Source organism: Trichechus manatus, unplaced genomic scaffold, assembly GCF_000243295.1.
Source record: "Trichechus manatus latirostris isolate Lorelei unplaced genomic scaffold, TriManLat1.0 scaffold00046, whole genome shotgun sequence".
NCBI lineage: Eukaryota > Metazoa > Chordata > Mammalia > Sirenia > Trichechidae > Trichechus > Trichechus manatus.
Window position 1 is genome coordinate 17168394 of NW_004443982.1, and position 21949 is coordinate 17190342.

General features: G+C 38.6%; 1 protein-coding gene across 6 annotated transcripts in view; it reads left to right on the plus strand.

Annotated features, from left to right (window-relative positions):
* Positions 1–18045, plus strand: part of RPGR (retinitis pigmentosa GTPase regulator) — a 66991-nt gene extending 48946 nt beyond the window's left edge. For 2 of the 6 annotated variants that reach the window (XM_023731925.1, XM_023731930.1), the window contains 3 exons: positions 8786–8843; positions 9849–9937; positions 16521–17337. In XM_023731925.1, the coding sequence (XP_023587693.1) occupies positions 8786–8843; positions 9849–9937; positions 16521–16718 (345 nt within the window). In that variant the 3' untranslated portion in view covers positions 16719–17337. Of the gene's footprint in view, positions 1–1305; positions 6850–8785; positions 8844–9848; positions 9938–12999; positions 13071–16333; positions 16420–16520; positions 17338–17367 lie in introns of those variants that run through there. The other 4 variants (XM_023731926.1, XM_023731928.1, XM_023731929.1 and 1 more) reach the window with 4 other exon arrangements.
* The last annotated feature ends 3904 nt before the right edge of the window (positions 18046–21949 follow it).

The window sequence follows — 21949 nt, forward strand, 5'->3', positions numbered from 1 at the left end:
GAGGAAGGGGAAGAAGAGCAAGGAGAAGGGGAGGAGGAAGGGGAAGAAGAGCAGGGAGAAGAGGAAGAAGAGGGAGAAGGAGATGAGGAAGAGGAGAGAGAAGAGGAAGAGGAGCAAGGAGTAGGGGGAGAAGGGGAGTGGGGAGAAGGGGAGGAAGAACAAGAAGAGGAAGAAGAGGGGGAAGGAGAAGGTGAGGAGGAAGAAGGAAAAGGTGAAGAAGAGAGGGAAGGAGATGAAGAGGAGGGGGAAGAGGAAGAGAAGGAAGGAGGAGGGAAAGATGAAGAGGGTGAAGAGGAAGGCGAGGAGGCAGAAGAGGAAAGGAAGGAGGGAGAAGAGGGGGAGAGAGAAGGGGAAGAAAAGGGGATGAAAGAAGAGGAGGAGGAGGAAGTAGAGGAGACTAATGAGGAAGAAGAGGGGAAATACCAGGACACAGGCGATGAAGAGAATGAAGGGCAGGAAGGACAAAGTGAAGGCAAAGAGGTAAAAAAGATGAGCAAAATTAAAGGATCTATGAAATATGACAAAGATAGAGCATATCGAAAAAAGTGTGTTACTAACACAGAGGAAAAAGGGAAAGAGCATGAAATAGGGAGGTCCGAAATGCAAGTGCGGTCAAAACAACTTTTAGAAAATGGGCCACCAGGTTACAAACAATTCTGGAATAATGTGTTACCACATTATTTGGAATTGAAGTAACAAACGTGAAATATGACTAATTATTTATGCCCAGCCAAACAATTTGAATGCCTTGCACATAATAGGCAGTCAATACATTTTCTTTAATTGATTTTATGTCGTGGTTATTTTACAGGGGGTACAATAATGACCGATAACTGGCTGGGTTAAGTGGTAAAAGACAGCATGAGGCACTGATAGATTTTGGCTCCTCTTAAGCTGATATCTTGGTGTATTCTTTTTCCCAAAAATTATAAATGAATAATTAGAAAATGTTGAAAGTCCTGTCAGATAATTAAGATTATATATTTCTCACCAAAGACGGATTTAGGAATTAGGAGTATACTGTGAGAGTATTTTGTTTGTGTATACATATCGGTCCATTTAAAAATGGCAAAGATCCTTAAGGGCTATAAAAACTTCTAAATTCTTATAGGTATCTTAGCACAGTTTTTTTCGGGCTGTCACTACAGTTTACCTCCTGCATAGAATGGTATTCTAAAACTAAAATGAGGATACATTTTAAAGAAATAGTGCTGTCTTTTTACCTTTTATGTGTTCTTTTTGTAAAAATCTACCAGGTGACAGCTGTGTTCAGAATTTAGATACTAATAATGTGTTCTCTCTTAGTTAACGTCTAGGGAGATGGCAATATATCTAATATGATGGAGATATTAAGGTAAATCTGGAAGTATGTAAAACTTTATTCATTGGTCAGGCAAAGCCCCTCATTGGGCCTCAGTTTCCTCATCTGTAAAATGGAGTGGATTCCATGAGATGATGACTAAAGTCCCTTCTAACTCTTAAATTCTTTCTGACAGTCTGGTTTGTTCTCTCATGTTTGTTATTTGCGTAAGAAAAAATTTTAAGCAAGGAAAATTGCACTTTAAAATTAAGCTAGTTTTCTATAAAATCTTATTCTTTACTCTTAAAAAAACATGACAGCTTTAAAGTCTCTTGTCATCTGTTGTCCTGTATTTCCAAACTCCTATGATTTCTGAGCTTATCGAGCTTTAACTGTACTGTCAGAACCTTCATTCCCAGTATCTATTATGTGCTCTCAATGTATTCTTCATTGACTCTTCTGTACTTGTTTGTTGCTTGTCAGAATGTTCCAAGTAAAATAAAAATTAAATGTGTACAGTCAGTAATTGTTTGTGAAATGATAAACTAATGTTAGACATTGAATTTTGGAGAGGCTAGATTTCCACTGGAGTAATTTTAATCTTTCCTTTAAAAATTTCAGTGTATTTAACACAGCTAGTTTGTTTATTGTTTATTCATAGCTCCCTTTTCACCTGCTTTCCTTCCCCAGGACTTGGCCATGAGGGGTTTCTTATAGTTTCTTTTATCAAGGAGGATATTGATGATGAACTTCCTGTGAATTTTGTGCAATTGAATTCTTTGCACATTTCATTCTCTGTGGGTGAGAAGGAATATGAGGAGGAATACTAGAATAATACAAAATGAAGAAACTCCCAGGAGCAGTTGTAAATTTTACGTTAGCTGCAGGATCACTAGTAACTTATCTAAATTCCGCTAACTAACCAATTATACTGATTTGGCATTTGCAGTGTTCTACCAAATTCTGCCGTATTCATTAAGTGTTTGTAGAATAGAATTAATACTATGATATAGTGTATGTGCTGTGCTGTTATTTCTAGTGCCAAACATGGTTATTTAAAAAGTAGACTTAAAATGATTCAATAAGATGGATGACAGGATTGGAGATCATAAAGGAAAAACTTCCAGGAACATGAGAAACCCTTAAACTTAAGTTACTGATTTTAAAAGTATGAGCATTCGTCTTCCACTGAAGAGATCAGCAAACAATATGGAAATGGTGCTTTGCAATGTGCCTACCTCAGTATTTGAACTGGTGCAGATGTCCATTTCTAAACAGCATTTCTTACCCATTTCTTCACATTTCCCTAGCCAAAATGTTCTTCATGTAAGCATAGTGTGCCGATCAAAAGGGCACTGGCCTAGTAATTTTGAGACCTGGGCCTTGCTTCCAGCTTTGTACTTTTGAGCTGAACTCGGGCCAGTTTCTTAGCCTTGCCAGGCCTCAATTTTTTTTCCGCATTCTGGAAAAGTATAGAATTAGCATGAGTGACCTAAGTGATTCTGTAGTAAAATCAGTTGTTATCAGGTTCATTACCAACTAGAACTTTGCCAGACCCAGATTTTCTGGTATCCCTCTTCCTTCAATTAAAAATCTGGAGTCTAGTCACCAAAATTGCTCCACCTGCAAGCTAAATAGCAGTTCTACTAATTTATAGTACCATCAGGGAGTTTATGGAGAGGAGCTTATTATTGATTAGTGGTGAGATGGGGGGAGAATAAAAGAACCAGGTCTTGCCAGACTTTCATAAACCAGAAGTGATTTGCATATTTGTAAATCTTATATATATTAGGAGAGAAAGAAAAGGAAGCTTAAGAATGAAACTACCTCATCCCTTATGAAGTAATACTTGGTTAAATAGATTGAAATAACTGGTTCCTTCCTTTATTGTCCTCACCTGTTAGTTGATCAAGCTCTTACCCTAGTTGATCACTGATAAATTTCTGAGGGAAGTGTGAGTTGCATATGTAGCAATCCACTGAGTTGCAGTTTCATAATGAGGACTCTGGCAGGAAAATACTGTGTTTAAGGTAAGCTACACAGGGCCACCACAGAAATATCTACTGCTGCTGAATAGCAGCACTTAAGGTGAGTGAAATATTTTCAGTTATTTAGCTGTAGAGATAGACTTGCTATACATACATATCTCAGAAAATAAGATGCTACCATGGAGGTGGAGGAAGGTACTATAATGCCTTCCTTAAATTCTTTTCAATTGTGAAAATTAAATGTGATATTATCTCGAGTACCTGACACATAACTTAATATTTGGTACCTATTATTTATTCAACAAATATTGATGGGCCGAGCACCAAAAAAAGAAGCTTCCCCAAATCAGGTTGTTCTCAAGAGATGAGAGCAGGTTACAGTCAACCTCTGTGGCCCTCTTACCTGTCAGGGACTTACAGTATAGATTTCTTAAAACAATACCAGGTAAAAGGAGTTCCTGTCAGTCTGCCTTAACTATTGCTTAACAATGCCCTTTTGTTTCCTGATACCCCTATTTTCTTATCCAGGACTGCCCAAAGATTTAAAAAAAAAAAAAACCTTAAAACAAAGTTATGGTTTTCTTCCATTAATTCCTTCAATAAGAAAATTTTTTTTTGGTTTTTTTGCCGTGGGTATGCAGAGTAAGATATGGCCCCTAATCTTGAAGAACTCTTAGGCTATTTATATAGACTGACCAGAAAATTTATAAGTACAGTAGAGTGCCTGTAGGAGTGGCACTTTAGCTGCAGAGAAGGGTTAGGAAAGGGCTTTTAAGGAGCTAGTGGTGAAACTTGAACTAAGTCATGAAAGGGGAACTTTACCAGGCAAAGAAGCAGTTGGGGGAGGTCTTTGCAGGCTGATGGGAGCCATGAGAGTGGTTTGGTGTGACTGCAGCCTAGAGTACACTTTGGGCCTGGACAGGGAGGCAAAGGGCCTTATGTCTTTATTAAGGATGTTAAACAGAGTGAGATGTTCACACTTGGGTTTTTGTAAACCCATTCTGGAAGCAATACGGAGGGTGGATTAGAAGTAACAGGACCAGAGGCAGGGATGCCTGTTAGGAGGCAGTTGTTAGACCAGGCAAGGAATGAAAGAGGGCTTGGACTAGGACAGTAGGGAGGGAGAGATGGGGACATTTATTATCCAGAGAGATTAGGTGTAGAGTCAGAGGAGTTAGTAAAGAGATCGAGCTAGAAGGGAGGTAAAAGGCCAAGCTTTTCTTTTTTCTGGCCTAGAGAACTGGGTGGAAATAGTGCCATTCACCAAGATTGAGACTAGAGGAGTAGGAGCAGGTGTGGGAGCCGGTTTGGAAATTTTTTTTAATTGTACTTTAGATGAAGGTTTACAAAGCAAACAAGTTTCTCATTAAACAACACATATTGTTTTGTGACATTGGTTGCCAGGCGGTTTGGAACTTGTTGATTTTAGATTGTCCCCAGGAGATGTTCAGTAGGCAGATACGTGAATGTGTCTGGAGCTCAGAGAAGATTGCTGAGCATCACCAGCTTATATATGTCATTAAAATCGTGAATTTGAATGAGAAGTAGTACTCATAGTGTGAAAAGAGAGGACTACTGAAGACAGAACTCAGGGAAACATCAGTAAGTAAGGGAGATGTTGAGAAAGGGAAGAGTGAAGAGAAGGGGGGAGGAACAGTTGTTAGGAAAGAGAGATGCCACCCAAGCCAAGGAAGGGCTTTCAAGGAGGAAGGAGTGGTGGAGGACTAGTGGAGGGCCAGGGGTAGAACCCACATCACCAGGAGAGAAAGAGCACAGGCTGCTCCTTCAGGAAGTCTGGTTTGCAGAGAAATAGAATCAGAACTAGAGGGAAAAGTAAATATCATGCATAGAGTTTCACTTGTATAGTTGCATTTCCACCCCAGGTGTACTGAATCAGAATCTACAGTTTAACAAGATCCCCAGGTGATTCTTATGTAGAACCTGGGAACTTGTTAAAATTCGGATTCTCAGCAGAGAACTTGTTAGAAATGCGTATTCTCAGCAGGAGTTCAAGCCAGAAGAAACAGGTTCAAAGCCCTGCCTTCCAGTTCGCTGCAGTTCCCACCTTCTGCCCTAGCTCCCTGGCTCCTGGGAGAGATTAAAAGCCTGTGTGGAAGAAGGTAGAACAAATAGTGAACATTTTAAATGAGCTATTTTCTAGTTGTAAGATCTGGGACGTTATGGCAAAACATTTCCAAGCCTGTTGTTTTTTGTTTAGTTTTTTTGTGTGGGTGTGAAGTGGTATCTCATTGTGGGGTTTTGTTGTTTTATTATTTTTTTGCGTGTGTGTCCATTTTTTTTATTGTGGTAAATATGTATGTAACAAAACATTTCAACAAGCCTCTTATTTTTTGACAGCCCTCAATGCACAGTAGCAGTCCCATCTTTTCACGGATGGGCCTTTACAAAATCTCTTACATTTATATACAAATGTGTATGATTTTCTCATGTGTTATGTTATTGTCTCAGTAACCTGTTTACTCTTTATACAAACTGTCCAAGGTAGGTGTTGCTAAGGCTGTTTGCCCATGTTACAGATAGACTGTAAAGTAAATTAATTAGGGGCCTGGCCCAGGCTTTGAAAGCAGTGCTTAGGTTTTTGTATTTTATGCCCTGCCCACTCTCTGTTACTGCTTCAGTGATTTCTACTGTAGTTAAAACATAAACTTGCATGTTAGCTTTTTCTGTCCTAAAACAACTTGAAATTGAGATTTTAAAATACATGCTTTCCCACCCAATATGACTTACATATAAAGATTTATGCTATATTAAACTATTTGCATGTCATACAGCCAGAATTGCAGCTCAGTGTTTTACGTGTTAATCTATAGTTCTTTTTATTTTTGTTACTTAAAAAATTTATCAAAGTATAATATACATAGAGAAAAGTACACATCTCATACACACATAGCTCATTGTATTTTCACAAACTGAGCACACCCATATGATCAGCACCCAGATCAAGGAAAAGCACAGTATCAGCTCCCTAGAAGCTCTCCTTCCAGCCCCTTCCAGTCATTTTCCATTCCCTTGGGATAACTACCACCCTAAATTCTAACAGCAATCTCTAGTTCTTAAAGTCTGCAATGTAAGTGTATTCTTATGCAAACTGAAATCTCACAAGGAACATTTGATTTCTTGATATATCCCATGAGAAATGTAAAAAGTGTCGCCCTGGCCCAGGCCAAAGACTGCAGCCCTAGTGCGATGTCTGACCAATGAAACAGGGTCCTTTTGTGGGAGGCAAAGTCCAGTCACTTCTTTAATGCGACACTAGACACTTGCCTGACCCTTCGAGACTACCCTTTTACATCTTCTTATGGTTCTAGTGCCAAGAATGTATTTAAACTTTACCCTTTCTTTTTATAAAATGACAGTATTGTGCTAATCTCTCCTAAATTGTTTCAGTTTAAAGGTAAGTGCTTTATGTGATTTTAAGTAGTTGTTGTCCGGATGTGTATAGATTAATTTTAAATGTGCTTAATAAGTGCAAAGTGCTATAATTCATGGTGGTATTTCTAGTGAAAACACCGTTTTCTAATCTTGTTGTTGTTAGTTGCCTTCGAGTTGATAGTTGCCTTCGAGTTGATAGTTGCCTTTGAGTTGATTCTGACTCATGGTGACCCCATGTGTGCAGATTAGAACTGCTCCATAGGATTTTCAAGGCTGTGACCTTTTGGAAGCAGATCACCAGGACTGTCTCCTGAGGCACTTCTGGGTGGGTTCAAACTGCCAACCTTTCGGGTAGTTGTCCAGTGCTTAACCATTGTCCTTTCAAAAGGTATGATGATATATCCTTAAATCCTGAGATCCTACCCAAGAGCAAGCATATGGGACCCCTGTTCGCTTCAGAGGGCACACTCCAACTTCCCTTGAGAGCAGAAATGATCTCAACCTCAAATATTTCTATGAATAACTTCATTCATGTGCCATAGGAAAAGCTTTGGCCAAATTTGTGAATCAGGCAGACTTTGTAGCACTGTTTCCATGCTGCTTGGTGACATTCTGTTACCCACATAAATGGAAGTTAATAACTCCTATGGCCAGTATAGTACACTACTGAGAAATTAACCCAGAAGTTCAGCAATGAGTCCTTGGGCTGATGAAATTGGAAAGTTAGGAGCTCTGGTGCTGGTGGCAAAAATGGGGTGTGTGTATGCACGCATATTTGTGTATATTTACATGTGTAGGGACAAATGAAAGTTATTTAAGAAGTATTTGAGGTTGTGATGAGTTCTTCATAGATGCAGTTTCATCTGTGAAACAAAAAGATGTTTCATCCATTTGGCAGTTTGCCTAAGAGTGACCCCACTGGGAGATACTTGGTAGGTTTGATATCATTAGTTTGCTAACACTACCCTGAATACATTTCAGAGGTATGGAATTCAGAAATCCAAACTGAATGACACTGTGTTGATTCTTCATTTTCGTTTTTGGACCTCTTATGCAGAACATTGAGTTAATCATGCCTTCCAGCAGATGAAACACTATTCTCATTGATCTGTGCAAGGCCCTTCTCTCTTTATTTAAATTTATTCCTTTTTATCCCCATGCCCATTCTCCTTTACCTTATCGTAGACAACCACTGAAATATGTTTGTCCATTTATTTGAATGTGTACTTAAAAGGCATGTATTGCTGTTTTGTGTGCATGTATTCTTAATTTACAAAATAGTATTGTGGTAGTGAGGTCATTTTCTTCCTTGATTCCTTCTTTTTCTAAGACTCATTCCTTTCCCTGAGAGAAAAAAAAGTCCTGTTATCTTTCAAAGGGGGAGGAAGATACTGTTTACATGAAACATATATGGGTTCAGGCTAGGGTTAAAAAAAATTGCTGTTGAGTCAATTCCGACTTATAGCGACTCTATAGGACAGGGTAGAACTGCTCCATAGGGTTTCCAAGGAGCACCTGTTGAATTCGAACTGCCGACCTTTTTGTTAGCAGCTGTAGCTGTTAACCACTATGCCACCAGGGTCTCCCAGGCTAGGGTGGTCCGTAAAATTTGACAAATTGAGACAAGTTATACACCAATTAATGTTCCTGGATCTTTGAGTAGAATTTTTAAATTCTTGAATCACATACCATATTTTACCCAAATAACACACATCTTCTGTGGTTGTTTGCCAGCCACCTCCCCCCGCCCCAGTATTTTGGCAAGCACTGCTATGCCGATTTTTTCTTAAATGATGCTGTAAAAAAATTGCCATAGTGCACTTACAGAAATACCTTGGGGAGTATGGTTGGCCAACAGCTGTAGAGGGTGCAGGTTATTTGCGTAAATATGGTAATTTATTTTAATCGTATAATTTATGTTAGGGACATTAACAACCCCTCAACATCTAAGCTCCTTATTTTACAAGAACTCAGAAAAATGATTGTCACATGTTTACCTGGTTAGCTAGAGGCAGACTTTGGAACCTTGCTTAAAAACAAATCTAAGTTTTATAGCACAGCACAACTATATTCTTTTGTTATATTGTTTCTTTATTGTCTGTAGGAAGAAAAAGCCAATGGAGAAGAACGAGCAATTCATGAATACAATGAAAACCCAAAAGGTGTGAGCACATTTGACATCCAAAAGCATACCTTTAAAAAGGCTAGACCTACCTGTATATGCTGTGATGGGGTGATTATAGCTTACCCACATATATTCCATTTTATACTTTTTATTGCACATGACCCTTATCATAACAAGCTATGAAATATGTAAGACAGATTTATTTGTTCTCATTTATAACCATCATAGCTTCTTCACACAGAAATATTCACCTTACTCATGGCTGCTCATGTGTCAGTATTAAGCAGTTTAGGAGAGCCTTTTTACCACTTTTTTTGTCCCCGTGTTCAACCTGTATTATTAAGTCAGGCTTTTGCCTCAAATCCCAATTTAGATTTCTGGTGAGGACTGCCAGGTTCAGTGGCTAAGGTAGGATGACCTTAATACTTTTTTCCTTCTCACTTCTGCAGAAAAAAAAGTAGTAATTTTTAGAATAGTTTAAGCAAAATATTAAAATATTTATCATCTCTATAATTATTTTTGGCATATAGCCTAAAATGTTAAAAGAAAGTAAATGTAGGCTTCAAGCAGGTTAATTATATAAAATTAAAAGGATGCATATGCTTCATAAATATACTTTCAAGATCATTATTCAGCTGTCTAACATTTGGAGTAATTTGAAACACTAAAAAATCACATGTCCCTTTAAGTACAAAGAATTTAATTGACTAGGTTAATTTTTTTAAGTCAAGTAATTTATATTTTATAGAAGTCTTCTCTAACATTTAATATTAACTTTATCTATATTTGGATACTGACCATGTAAACATTTACAACATTGAATTTTGCTCTATTAAAGCATATCAGGTAATTCTGAGCTTTTTGCCTTAACTCAGTTTTCAAGACATGTACAATATAGATAGACATTGTCTACTGCTCCATTGGGTAAGCTCTTTTAGTAGTACCCCATAATTCAAGGTTGGTAGAGTTTCACTGAAAACATCAGGATTTTTCTTTTTCTCACTAGTCAGAAAAAAATATTTCTGAATGTATCCTATTGTAGGAAATATGCATTCTCGTACAAAGAAGAGTTCTTTAGAAGTCCACGAAGATAATGAATCAATACTAAGTAAAGACTCAAAATCAAAGAGGGTAAGTGAAATGAATTATCCATTTTAGTGTTAAGACCAAAGTATTCAGTTGCTCCTTTTAGTTTTCATATGGTGATCCACATAACTTAACTCCCTTAATAATCTCAGTTTTTATGGCCCAAAAAAAAAGGGAAAATTTTCGGTAATGTTTTGTATTTGTAATGTGTATATTTATTTATTGGATTCATAGATTTATGAGTCAGGTTGCTGTGCCAAAATTTAATGGTGTATTCCTTTTGATCTTCCTATCCATACTGGTTCATTATATAATAAAAGATGCATAAAAGCACAGTAAAAACTATCTTGCCTAAATGATGAGAGTATAGTAATCATGAGAGACTAGAAGAGACTAAGGTGAAGCTAATAGAGAGGAAGAATGAAAAATAAATATGATTGTGCTTAGAAAACATAACAGCATGCTACTGCAGTCTCTTCTAGCTACTTATTCCCTGTTTTGGAATTGTAGAGAAGTCTGATGGATATCCATTCTGTCACTTTGTCTATTTATGGGTGTATTTAAGCCATTTACATTTAGTGTGATTATCAGTAGGTGTGAGTTTATTGCTGTCAGTTGGTAGTGCTTTTCTTTTGTGGTGGTGACGTTTTCTTTCTTCCTCTTACTCTCCTGTGCTGAATTCCTTTTGTTTGTGGATTTTTTTTCATTCTTTTGTTTTTGTAGGTTTTGTTTTTACTGAGACTTTATGTTTTCTTTATTTTGATGAGTAGGTTTATTAACTTTCTTTGTGGTTACCTTGAAATTTACCCTTATCTTCCTAGGTTTGAACCAGTCTATTATTACTTGGTATCACCTCACCTTCCTCTCCATTAGAAGGTTCTATACCTACACCATTTATTCCTTCTTTTATTGTTCTGATGCTGTTGTCATTTACAGATTAACCTCTCTGGTTCCCTGTTGTATTTCTTTTGGTTTTGCGTAGTCCTTAAGAGTTCATTTCCTAGGTTGATATCTGGCTGGTATGATTCTGCATCCTAGATTCAGCCTGTGGTCTGATGTTGTTTGTTCTTATATCGAAGGACTCTCTTTAATAATTCTTGTAAATTTGGTTTGGTTTTTAACATAATCCCTTAATTTCTGTTAACCTGGAAATGTCCTAATTTCACCATCATATTTGAACGAGAGTTTTGCAGGATATATTATTCTTGGCTGGCAATTATTTTCTTTCAAGGTTTTATATATGTCATCCCATTGCCTTCTTGCCTGCATGGTTTCTGCTGAATAATCTGAGCTTAGTCATATTGTTTCTCCTCTGTATGTGACTTTTTGTTTTCCTCAACCTGCTGTCAGGATTCTTATTCTTTGGTTTTAGCAAGTGTGGTTATCATATGGCTTGGTGATTTTCTTTTGGGGTGTATCCTATGTAGGGTTCATTGAGCTTCTTGGATGGCCAGCTTTTCATCTTTCATGATATTGGGGAAGTTTTCTATCAGCAGTTCTTCAGTGATCCTCTCTGTGTTTTCTGTTTTCTCCCAATTCTGGAACTCCATTCACTTAAAAATTTTTGCCTTTGATTGTATCCCACATAATTCTCAGGGTTTCTTCATTTTTCTTCGTTCTTTTTTCTCATGTTTCCTCAGAGTTGTATCCAAGTGTTTGTCTTCAATTTCGCTGATCCTGTCTTCTATCATTTCAAACCTGCTCCTCAGCCCTTCTATGAAACTGTTCATCTCTGAAATCTTGTTTATCTTTTGGATTTCTGATTGTTGTTTTTGTATGATTTCTAGTTGTGACTTTATTTTGGCATTTTGTTCCTTTATTATGTTCTTGAATTCTTCCATATTTTTGTCTGTATTTTCTATGAATTTGTCTACCTTTTCCATGAATTTGTCTATTTTTTCCTCATTTTTGTCTGCTTTTTGCTTCAACTCTTGGGTAATTCTGAATATTAGAGATTTGAATTCCCTATCAGTTAGGTCTAATGCCTTTTCTTCTACTGGAAAGTCATCTGATGTTTTATTTTGGTCGCCTACTGGAACCATCCTGTCCTGTTTTTGTAAATGTTTTGATATTTTCTGCTGTCTTCAGGGTATTCAGTAGTTATTTTTCTCATTTATTGATTGTAGATTTGTTTGTTTCATCCTGCTTTTTTGTTTTATTTGGTTATTTCTCAGCAGGTGGGCTGTGCATTCTTTGTTGTTTGCTCGTCTGTAGGCACGATACTTTTCGTCGCCTTCTCCAATGGGCAGGGTCAGTCACTAAGGTATAGTACAGCAGGGCAGGTCCAGCTGAAGGGGAGTTGCTGGTATGGGTTGTTTGTGGCACATACTAGGGCCAACAGAGCAGGCAAGGAATCAGTGCAGGGGAGGTTCTGGTAGGCTGTGCCTGTGCTGCTTGGGGGTGTGATGTTCAGCGCATGGTGCAGGTGGGCAGGAAGGAGGGGGTGGATTGTCATGTGTGGAGCTAAGATGGGTATGGGAAAGAGGAGAGAGAGGAGAGTGAAACAGGAGCCAAAAACAAGCAAAAAAGAGTGCTAAGGGCGCTTGCCCTTGGAGTGGAGAGATGAGAGACTGAGAAATGGAGAAAAAGAAAAAGGGTAAAAGTAAAAAATGAATAAATAAAAATTAGAAAAAAAAAGAAAAGCCCCCAGGGATCTCACCGGTGTGGCTGCAAGGACTGGGGAAGTTGCTCCCAGGCCATGAAATAGAGCCTGGCTAGAAGGGGTAGAGGTGTCACATAGCACCAGGTATTCAGGAGACAGGAAGAGAAGGTAAGTATAGAGAGATGAGAAACTGGGAAATGAAGAAAGACAAAAAGGGAAAAAGAGAAGAAAACAAAAAGAAACAAAAAAAACCCAAAAAATACAAAACCAAAAAAAAAAAAAGAAAAGAAATGCCCCCAGGGATGTCACTGTGCATCTGTGCAGAGTAAGGGAGTAGTAGCTTCTAAGCCACGTGGTATCACCTGGCTAGAAGGGGCTTCCAAGCCAAGAAAAGAAAAAGAAAACAAACAGCAAATCAAAACAAACAAACAGTAAGCCCTGGGGATCCCACCAGTGTGGCGGCACAGGCCGGGAAGCAGTTTCACAGTCGAGTGGTGTTTCACAGCCTTTCAGGAAGAAGCAAAGATGGTACATGGAGCCAGGTATTTGAGAGAAAGGAAGAGGAGGTGGTGAGAGGTAAGGAAGAAATCAAAAGAAGTGGAAAAAAGCAACACCAGCAGCCAACAGATGGCACTCAGGGAGCCGGCCAGTGCGGGTGGGTGGAATCCAAGCGGCACCGGGGTGAAGCCGGTGCTTCCTGGCCAAGAGACTGTGGCCACAGGAAGCAGAGGAGGCTGAGTGGGGGTGAAGAAGAATAGGGGGTGGGAAAGCATATAGCACTGGTTACCAGCTGTTCTGTCTCCTGCTGGAAGCTCTGTGAAGCTGCTTTCTCGTACCCCGTTTGCTGATCTCTGATAGGAGTCTGAGATAGCAGATCCATGCTGTGTTAGTTGATAGGGGACCTCTGCGTGTATATCTCTTCGCTCTCTGTTATCTGTCAGTTTCTTATTCCATTCAGTGTTTGGCTGAGTTCTCTATCTCTTCATTTGATGCTTAGGGTTTCAGGATTGATGTTTGTCTCTGTTTTACTTAGTTTTTCCGATCTTTGCTGTGGAGGGACAGCGTGGTGCTTCTGTCCATAGTGCCATGTTGCCCAGAAGGCCTACTCTGTCCTGTAGGGTTGCTGTGAGTAGGAATCAGCTCGATGACACCTAACAGCAGCACCACTCGTTCGTATGTCTATATACTCTTTATGTTTGTATCTCCGCACTAGCCTTCAGTTCTATGGGGACAGAAACTATTTTCTGTTTTGCTTTCCAGTGTATCCATAGCACTTAGCACAGTGCCTAGTATGTAGTAAATCCTCAGTAAATATTTTTGGGTGACTAAATGAACGGTAAAATTAAAAAGGGGTTAAGGAGGAGGAAAGGATGGAGGTAAAACCAGGAGCAGCCCTCGGGTAGTAAACAGCCTGGTTTTTGCCATCTTTGGAGGTATATATCACTCTGAAATTCCTTTCAGCATTATTTCATCAATTTAGAAAGTTATTTTGGCTGGATCCCCATGTTGTTATCATTTACTAAGTATTACTTCATACCATGTTTATATTAAATTTTTTAAGTTTGGATTATTATACCCAAAATACAGCTGTGATCTGGCCTAAAGAATGCTTCAGAATTACTACCCTTCTTAGAATTATAACATATGTATTGTCAAAACATTTGACCAAGTGGTAGGAACTTTATAGATTCTCCATGTAATAGAACATTTAACAGATACTCATACTGTGCTTCACAGCATTCCTGTGAAGATTTTTTCTAATTCTAAGAGCCCAGGGAAAGATTCTGGAAAAGAAAATCAAGTGTGAGGGAGGAAGAAGAAAAGTAAAGGAGTCAGGAGACATAAGAAGCTAAAGAGAGGAAAATGAAGTGAAAGAAGTAGCAAAAGAAATGTTTAAATTCCTCCTGTGACCAAATGAAAAATATGTATTCTAGAAAACATGGTCAAGTTTCAGGAACTTTTCAGGCTCTGCAGTCTCAAGCATTCCGTATAGGTTGGTAGGATTTGGATGAACAGAGACAAGGAGAAAGGGCTGAGCCAGGGGAAGGAGTGCTATGTGTGAGGCAGAGTGGCCTGCACCTGTAGGAACAGGCCAACCAGGGGTCTCAAGTGCTAGTGCAAGTCAATACAACACAGGGGGAGTTGCACCAGGATACAAATTTTAAAAAACCAAACCCATTGCTGTTGGGTTGATTCTGACTCATGGCAACCCCACGTGTTATAGAGTAAACTGCTCCGTAATGTTTTCTTGGCTGTAAAGTTTATGGAAGCAGATCACCCCGCCTTTTTTCCGTAGTGCCTCTGAGTAGGCTCAGACCACCAACCTTTAGGTTAGTAGTCAAGAACAACGTATTTGCACCACCCAGAGACCTAGAATACAGATAAAACAAAACCCATTGCCATCGGGTCGATTACGACTCATAGTGACCTTGTAGGACAGAGTAGAACTTCACCATAGGGTTTCCAAGGCTGTAAATCTTTACAGAAGCAGAATGCCACATTTTTCTCCCACAGAGCAGCTGGTGGGTTCAATCTGCTGACTTTCAGTTAGCAAACTAGCAAATGCTGCTTATTTGAAGGCAGAGTTAGAATTAAGAAAAATGTGTTATAGCTTAATTTCCACCCAAGTGAGCAAATGAGGGAGTAAGCTTTTCAGCTATTAAAAATAATTTCTTATCATTCTGGAATTAGTTCATTCATGTTTTTATTTAGCATATATCTAATGGGCACCTCCTGTGTGCCAGGCACAAGGCTAAAGGTCACAGATAACAGATGTTAAAGACCCAGTGCCTTTTCTCAAAAACTAGCTGAAACAGGGCATATTCTCTGGAGAGTTCCCTATGCCAGTTCATAGTCATTAGATTTATTATCACTACCTTTAAAAAAAAAAAAAGACATTGAGATGAGAATTTGCACCTGTAAAGCTGAATCCTCAGTGCTGGCTCCTCTTCCTCTGCCTACTTCTTAACACTTTGGTCTTCCTCAGTGTCTTTTCTTATATTCTCTTTTCAATCTGCCTGGAATTCTTGGGTTATCTGATTTACTTTCATATCTTCAACTATCATCTATATGCTGCACAGCTGCAGCCCTGCCTGCCCCCTGAACAGCAGATCCATATATCCAGCTGCCTTCTCATACCTGTTTGGCTCACACAGCCATCATTTGGCAGCCGTAACATTTTGCCAGAGCCCTGGTGCCACAGTGGTTAAGAGTTCAGCTGCTAACCAAAAGGTCAGCAGTTCGAATCCACCAGCTGCTCCTTGGAAACCCTATCAGGCAGTTCTGCTCTGTCCTGTAGGGTCACTATGAGTCAGAATCGACTCAACAGCAATGGGTTTGGTTTAACGTTTTGCCAAAAGTTCTGATTTATAGGAATGGGGAGCGTATGTACTTCTCCTTCAGAATATTACGATTGCAAGTCTCTGCAGCTGCAACTAAACTGTTGTTGTAGTGTGCAGTCAAGTCAATTCTGACTCATAGCAACCCCGTAGGACAGAGTAGAACTGCCCCATAGGGTTTCCAAGGAGCACTGGTGGATTTGAACTGCCCACCTTTCGGTTAGCAGCCTGAGCTCTTAATCACTTCGCCACCAGGGTTCCACAACTAAATGAGGAATTGCAAACATACCCTGAAAATGAGCTATCCTGGTTACCTTTGAAAGTTACAATAAGTAATATCCTAGTTTTCAGCTTTTTTATTCTTACAACACAACAAAGTGAAATACTAAATTTGTTCTATGAAGAAAAGTGGTAATATGTTATCAAGAGATTGATATTCAACAGCAAGATAAATAAAATTTTAAAAAAGAGAGATTGAAACCCTGAAAGATCTTGTTTTAGGTTGGAATCATGATTGGCATCGCTAAAAGAAAAGAGACATAAAATGCTGCAAATACCCCATTGTACGTGTGGTACATCATAAAGAGGTGATGAAATAATGTTAATGCTTGTTGAAAATGACATCTTCTAAATACTATTAATAATGTTTCTCTTACTGAAATAATTCTTCTTATTGACTTTTTTTTAGGGTTTTCTCTTTAAGAGGATGTCACTGACAAGTCATAAAAATATTAGCCAGCCACTCCCAGAGATAAAACCAATAGGAGATCAAATAATTTTTAAAGGAAATAAGAAAGATGCAAACCAGAACCACATGGGGCAAAACCATAAGGATACTTCACCAGCAAATGAGGACAGAAGGTCAAAATCTTGTTCAGTACTATGAGTATATATTTATGTCGTTTTTTCACCAACCATGTTGTAATTTATACTTGAAAAACGATATAACTTCTAAAGAAAGTTTCTGATAACAGACCTTTAAAGATTGTTAACGTTTTATTTGGCTGGAACAGTATGACCAGGTTTGGTATTTATTTATGCTGATATCTTTAATATGCAGCTTAAAAATACGTGTCTCTCAAACTCTCTTTCGAGTGTTGTGGCCTTAACTGTTCAGTGTTGCAATATAAATATATTTTTTTATATGTGAAAATTAAGACATTTCATAGTTTTTATTAAACAATTTTACTTCTTTATAATTTCTTAAGGCAATGTTTGCAATCTCATGACACTAACAGTTTTAATGTATTTGCAATTTTTTTTAAAACTGAGGCAAAATTGTTTTTAATGAGCATATTTTAATAAACTGTACCTGGTTGGTTCCACTGTTAAAATCGATGAATATGAGTAGAATTTGGGAGTATTTGGAGTTATTGACACAATTAGAGCAAAAAAAAAAACCTGTCTAAATTTAAAGTATTGAAGGAAGCAGGATGTATTTACCTGAGTAAAGAAAATATCAATGCAACTGTTAACAGTCCATCTCTGGGAAAATCTGAGTATTGAAATTTTTTGCTTCCTGCTCCTTTCTTTAGGGAGGTCATCTGACATGAAAACAACTTGCAGATGTAGTCTTATCTGGAATGTTTGACCATGCCACAGATAGTCACCATACAAGAATGGATCATAGCTTGCTCATTTGAACTGCCTCTAGCATTGACAGTGGTAACCAAATTTGACTCACACAGTGCTCTGCCATAAGGAATAAGAAGGATAAAGCTATTAAGTCTACCCTGATATAAATGTAGCTCTCCTGTGCTGGGAGCCCTGGTGGTGCAGTGGTTAAGCATTCAGCTGCTAACCAAAAGGTTGGCAGTTCAGATCTACCAGCTGCTCCTTGGAAACCCTGTGGGACAATTCTACTCTGTCCTATAGGGTCACTGTGAGACAGAATCGACTCGACAGCAATGAGTTTGGTTGGGGTTTCCTATGCTCACAGGTGCTATTTATTTAATGGAACAAACTACCTTTATTTTCCCTACTCTAGCTTCTGAATAAGACATTTTATTCTTCAGTCAGTCACCATTTCTCCCTTTGAGCAAAGAAAAAGAAACTCTATCTTTACATCTAGAGTAGATGTGATTTTGAAATCTTACAAAATTGCCTGCTGTGTAAATATTACATTTAGTAGACTTCTGATCTTATTAAAACCCCTTGCCGTCGATTCCGACTCATAGCAACCCTATAGGACAGAGTAGAACTGCCTATAAGGTTTCCAAGGAGCCGCTGGTGGATTCAAACTGCTGACCTTTTGGTTAGCAGCCAAGCTGTTAAGCACTGTGCCACCAGGGCTCCTTGATCTTATTAAGGTAAATTTAATACTGTACTAGTACAGTATTGCAAAAATACTTTACCAAAATATAAACTATAGGAGCCAATTGGGAGTAAATCTCACAAATGGTACGAAGACCTGCCAACTGTGGTAGACAGAATTTTAAGATGGCCCTCAAGATTCCCACCTGTTGTACACACTGTGTAAAATTTCCCCTTGAGTATGGGCAGAACTTGTAAATATGATAGGATATCATTCCCGTGCTTAGATTACATTATATGAAAAGTGAAGTGGTTTTGCAGATATAATTAAAGTTCCTAATCAGTTTACTTTGAGTTAATTAAAAGGGAGATTACTGTGGATGGGCCTGACTTAATCAGGTCAGTCTTTTAAAAGAAGGTCCAGAAACAGAAGTCAGAGAGATTCAAAACAGCAGAAACCTTTTCCTGTTGGCCTTGAAGAAGCAAACTGCCATGTTATGGAGAGGGCCATGTGCCAGGGAATTGTGGGTGGCCTCTATGACCTGAGGGCTTTGGTCCTACAACCATAAGGAACTGAATTCTGCCAACAACCAGTGAGCTTCTAAGAGGACCCCAATCCTCAGGTGAGACCACAACACCAGCTGACACCTTGACTGCAGCCTTGTGAGATCCTGACCAGAGGACCCATCTAAGCAGTGCCCAGACTCCTGACTCATGAAAACTGTGAGATAATAAATGTATGTTGTTTTAATTCACTAAGTGTGTGGTAATTTGTTAGCAGCAATAGGAAAATAACAGTTTATTATGGGGAAAGGCCTCTCCATATGGCAGCTTTCTTCATTAAAGCCCACAAGGGAAAGAGTCAAGAGAGAGTCTCTAACAAGACAGAAGTCACAGTCTTTTTTTTTTTACTGTGCTTTAAGTGAAAGTTTACAATTCAAGTTAGTCTCTCATACAAAAATTTATACATACATTGTTATGTGACCCTGATTGCTCTCCCTATACTGTGACAGCACAATCCTCCTTTCCACCCTGGATTTCCTGTGTCCATTCAACCAACTCTTGACCTTCTCCGCCTTCTCATCTCGCCTCTGGACAGGGGCTGCCCATTTAGTTTCATGTATCTACTTGAGCTAAGAAGCACACTCTTCACGAGTATCATTTTATATCCCATAGTCCAGTCTAATCTTTGAAGAGTTGGCCTTGGGAATTGTTTTTGTTCTGGGCTGAGAGAGAATCCGGGGGCCATGCTTTCTGGAGTTCCTCCAGTCTCAGTCAGACCATTAAGTCTGGTCTTTTTTCTAGAATTTGAGTTCTGCATCCCATTTTTCTCCTGTTCTGTCAGAGACTCTGTTGTGTTCCCTGTCAGTGTGATCATTGTGGTATTCAGGCACCATCTAGTTCTTCTGGTCTCAGGCTGATGAAGTCTCTGGTTTACGTGGCCCTTTCTATCTCTTGGGCTAGTACTTTCCTTGTGTCCGTGGTGTTCTTCATTCTCCTTTACTCCAGGTGGGTTTGGACCAATTGATGCATCTTAGATGGCCGCTCACTAGCTTTTAAGACCCCCAATGCCACTCACCAAAGTGGGATGCAGAACATTTTCTTAAAAAAACTTTGTTATGCCAATTGACCTAGACGTCCCCTGAAAGCATGGTCTCCAGACCCCTCCCCCCCGCCAGCTACTCTGTCCCTCAAAGTGTTTGGTTGTATTCAGGAAACTTCTTAGCTTTGGTTTAGTCCAGTTGTGCTGACTTCCCCTGTAGTGTGTGCTGTCCTTCCCTTCACCTAAGATAATTCTTGTCTACTTTCTAGTTAGTGAATATCCTTCTCCCTCTCTCCCCACCCTCATAACCATCAAAGAATGTTTTCTTCTGTGTTTAAACCTTTTCTTGAGTTCTTGTAATAGTGGTCTTATATAATATTTGTCCTTTTACAACTGACGGAGTTCACTCAGCATAATACCTTCCATATTTCTCCATGTTATGTTTGACGGATTCATAATTGGTCTTTATCGTTACGTAGTATTCCATTGTGTGAATATACCATAATTTGTTTATCCATTCGTCTGTTGATGGGCATCTAGGTTGTTTCCATCTTTTTGAGAAGTCACAGTCATATGTAATGTAATTGTGGAAGTGACATCCTTTCCCCTTTGCCATTTTTTATTGATTAGAAGCAAGTCACAGGTCCTGCCCACACTCAAGCAAAAGGAATTACAAAAGAGTGTCAACTCCAGGAGGCAAGGATTATGGGGGTCATCTTAGAGCCTACTCACCATATTGGTCTTTTGGCCAGTGATTCAAAAGGAGAAAGGAACAGATAGAATTAAGTCAAAGCACTTGGAAGAAGTGGACATGAGACAAGCCTCACCAAACTGATAAAGTATTCCTGCTTTGTCAGAGGTCTTAAAACAATTCATACTTTTTAATAAGGTGGTTTGTGGAGAACCACCAACACTGAGTAAATTTTAATGATTCAAGTAGATGCTTTTGTAAAAACACTATTCCACCCATCTGCCCTTGGACCCTGAATGCTTATTTCTTTTCTAAATTTGGTTTTATGTCTGGATTTTACATTGAAGAAAGACTTCCTGAGCACTTCCCATGTGCCAGATATCATACCAGAAACTAAGAAAACAGAAAGTTACAGTTTTGTGGGAATAAAGTGAAGAAAATGGGGTATGATTCTGCATTATCAATTGTAGATATTTGGGCCATTTTAAAATCTAAGCTGCTTAATTGGATAGAAAGGAGATTAGTAGACACTAAAACAAAAAAACTAAGTTAACATTTGAGAACTCTTTAAAAAAACAGAAAAGGTCATTGATAGAATTGAGTAGAATGATCAATTTATACTAGTTTCAAAAATAAAAGGGAGTCACGTTTACTAATAACCCTATAGTTCAAAAAATGAAATGATTTAATCTCCAAATTATTAATATTCATCTTTTCCATTAATTCTTCTTCCTTCTCTATAATAATGTTACTTTAGACATTACTTACTGTCTTAATGGGACCTGAAAAGAGAATCTGTTGAACAGTAGGGAGTCATTGACATTGTTCAGATATATTATTGGTCAATTATTAAATGGATATTAATTTTTTATTGTGCTTTAAGTGAAAGTTTGCAATTCAAGTTAGTCTCTCATACAAAGATTTGTACACACTTTGCTATGTGACCCTAGCTGCTCTCCCTATAATGTGACAGCACACTCCTCCTTTCCACCCTGGATTTCCCATGTCCATTCAACCAGCTCCCGTCCCTTTTTGCCTTCTCATCTCATCTCCAGACAGGACTGCCCATTTAGTCTCATGTATCTACTTGAGCTAAGAAGCACACTCTTCATGAGTATCATTTTATGTCACATAGTCCAGTCTAATCTTTGTCTGAAGAGTTGGCCTCGGGAATGGTTTTAGTTCTGGATTGACAGTCCAGGGGCCATGTCTTCCGGGATCCGTCCAGTCTCAATCAAACCATTAAGTCTGGTCTTTTTACTAGAATTTGAGTTCTGCACCCCACTTTTCTAGAATGGATATTAATTTTTAAAAGATGGTAACGATAAGATTTTATTGGTCTCAGAACATGCAAATCCATGTAAATATATTAAAGATAAAGGAAAAATTGGTGTCACAAAGATGCTCCTGTGTATGAAGAAGAAAATGTAGTTTTGGAAAGGTACTTATGCCTGAGAGCTACAGATCGTATAAAGAATAATCTCAGTTGTTTATAGTTTTTATTCTCTTAAATTCTTACTACTGTTTTCCTAACATGTAGCTCAATCCTGGATCTTTAATGGTATGTCTTCTATGGAAGTACTTTGTGATGTTAAACTGCCGCTTGCTATATCACCAGTTACATCAAAGC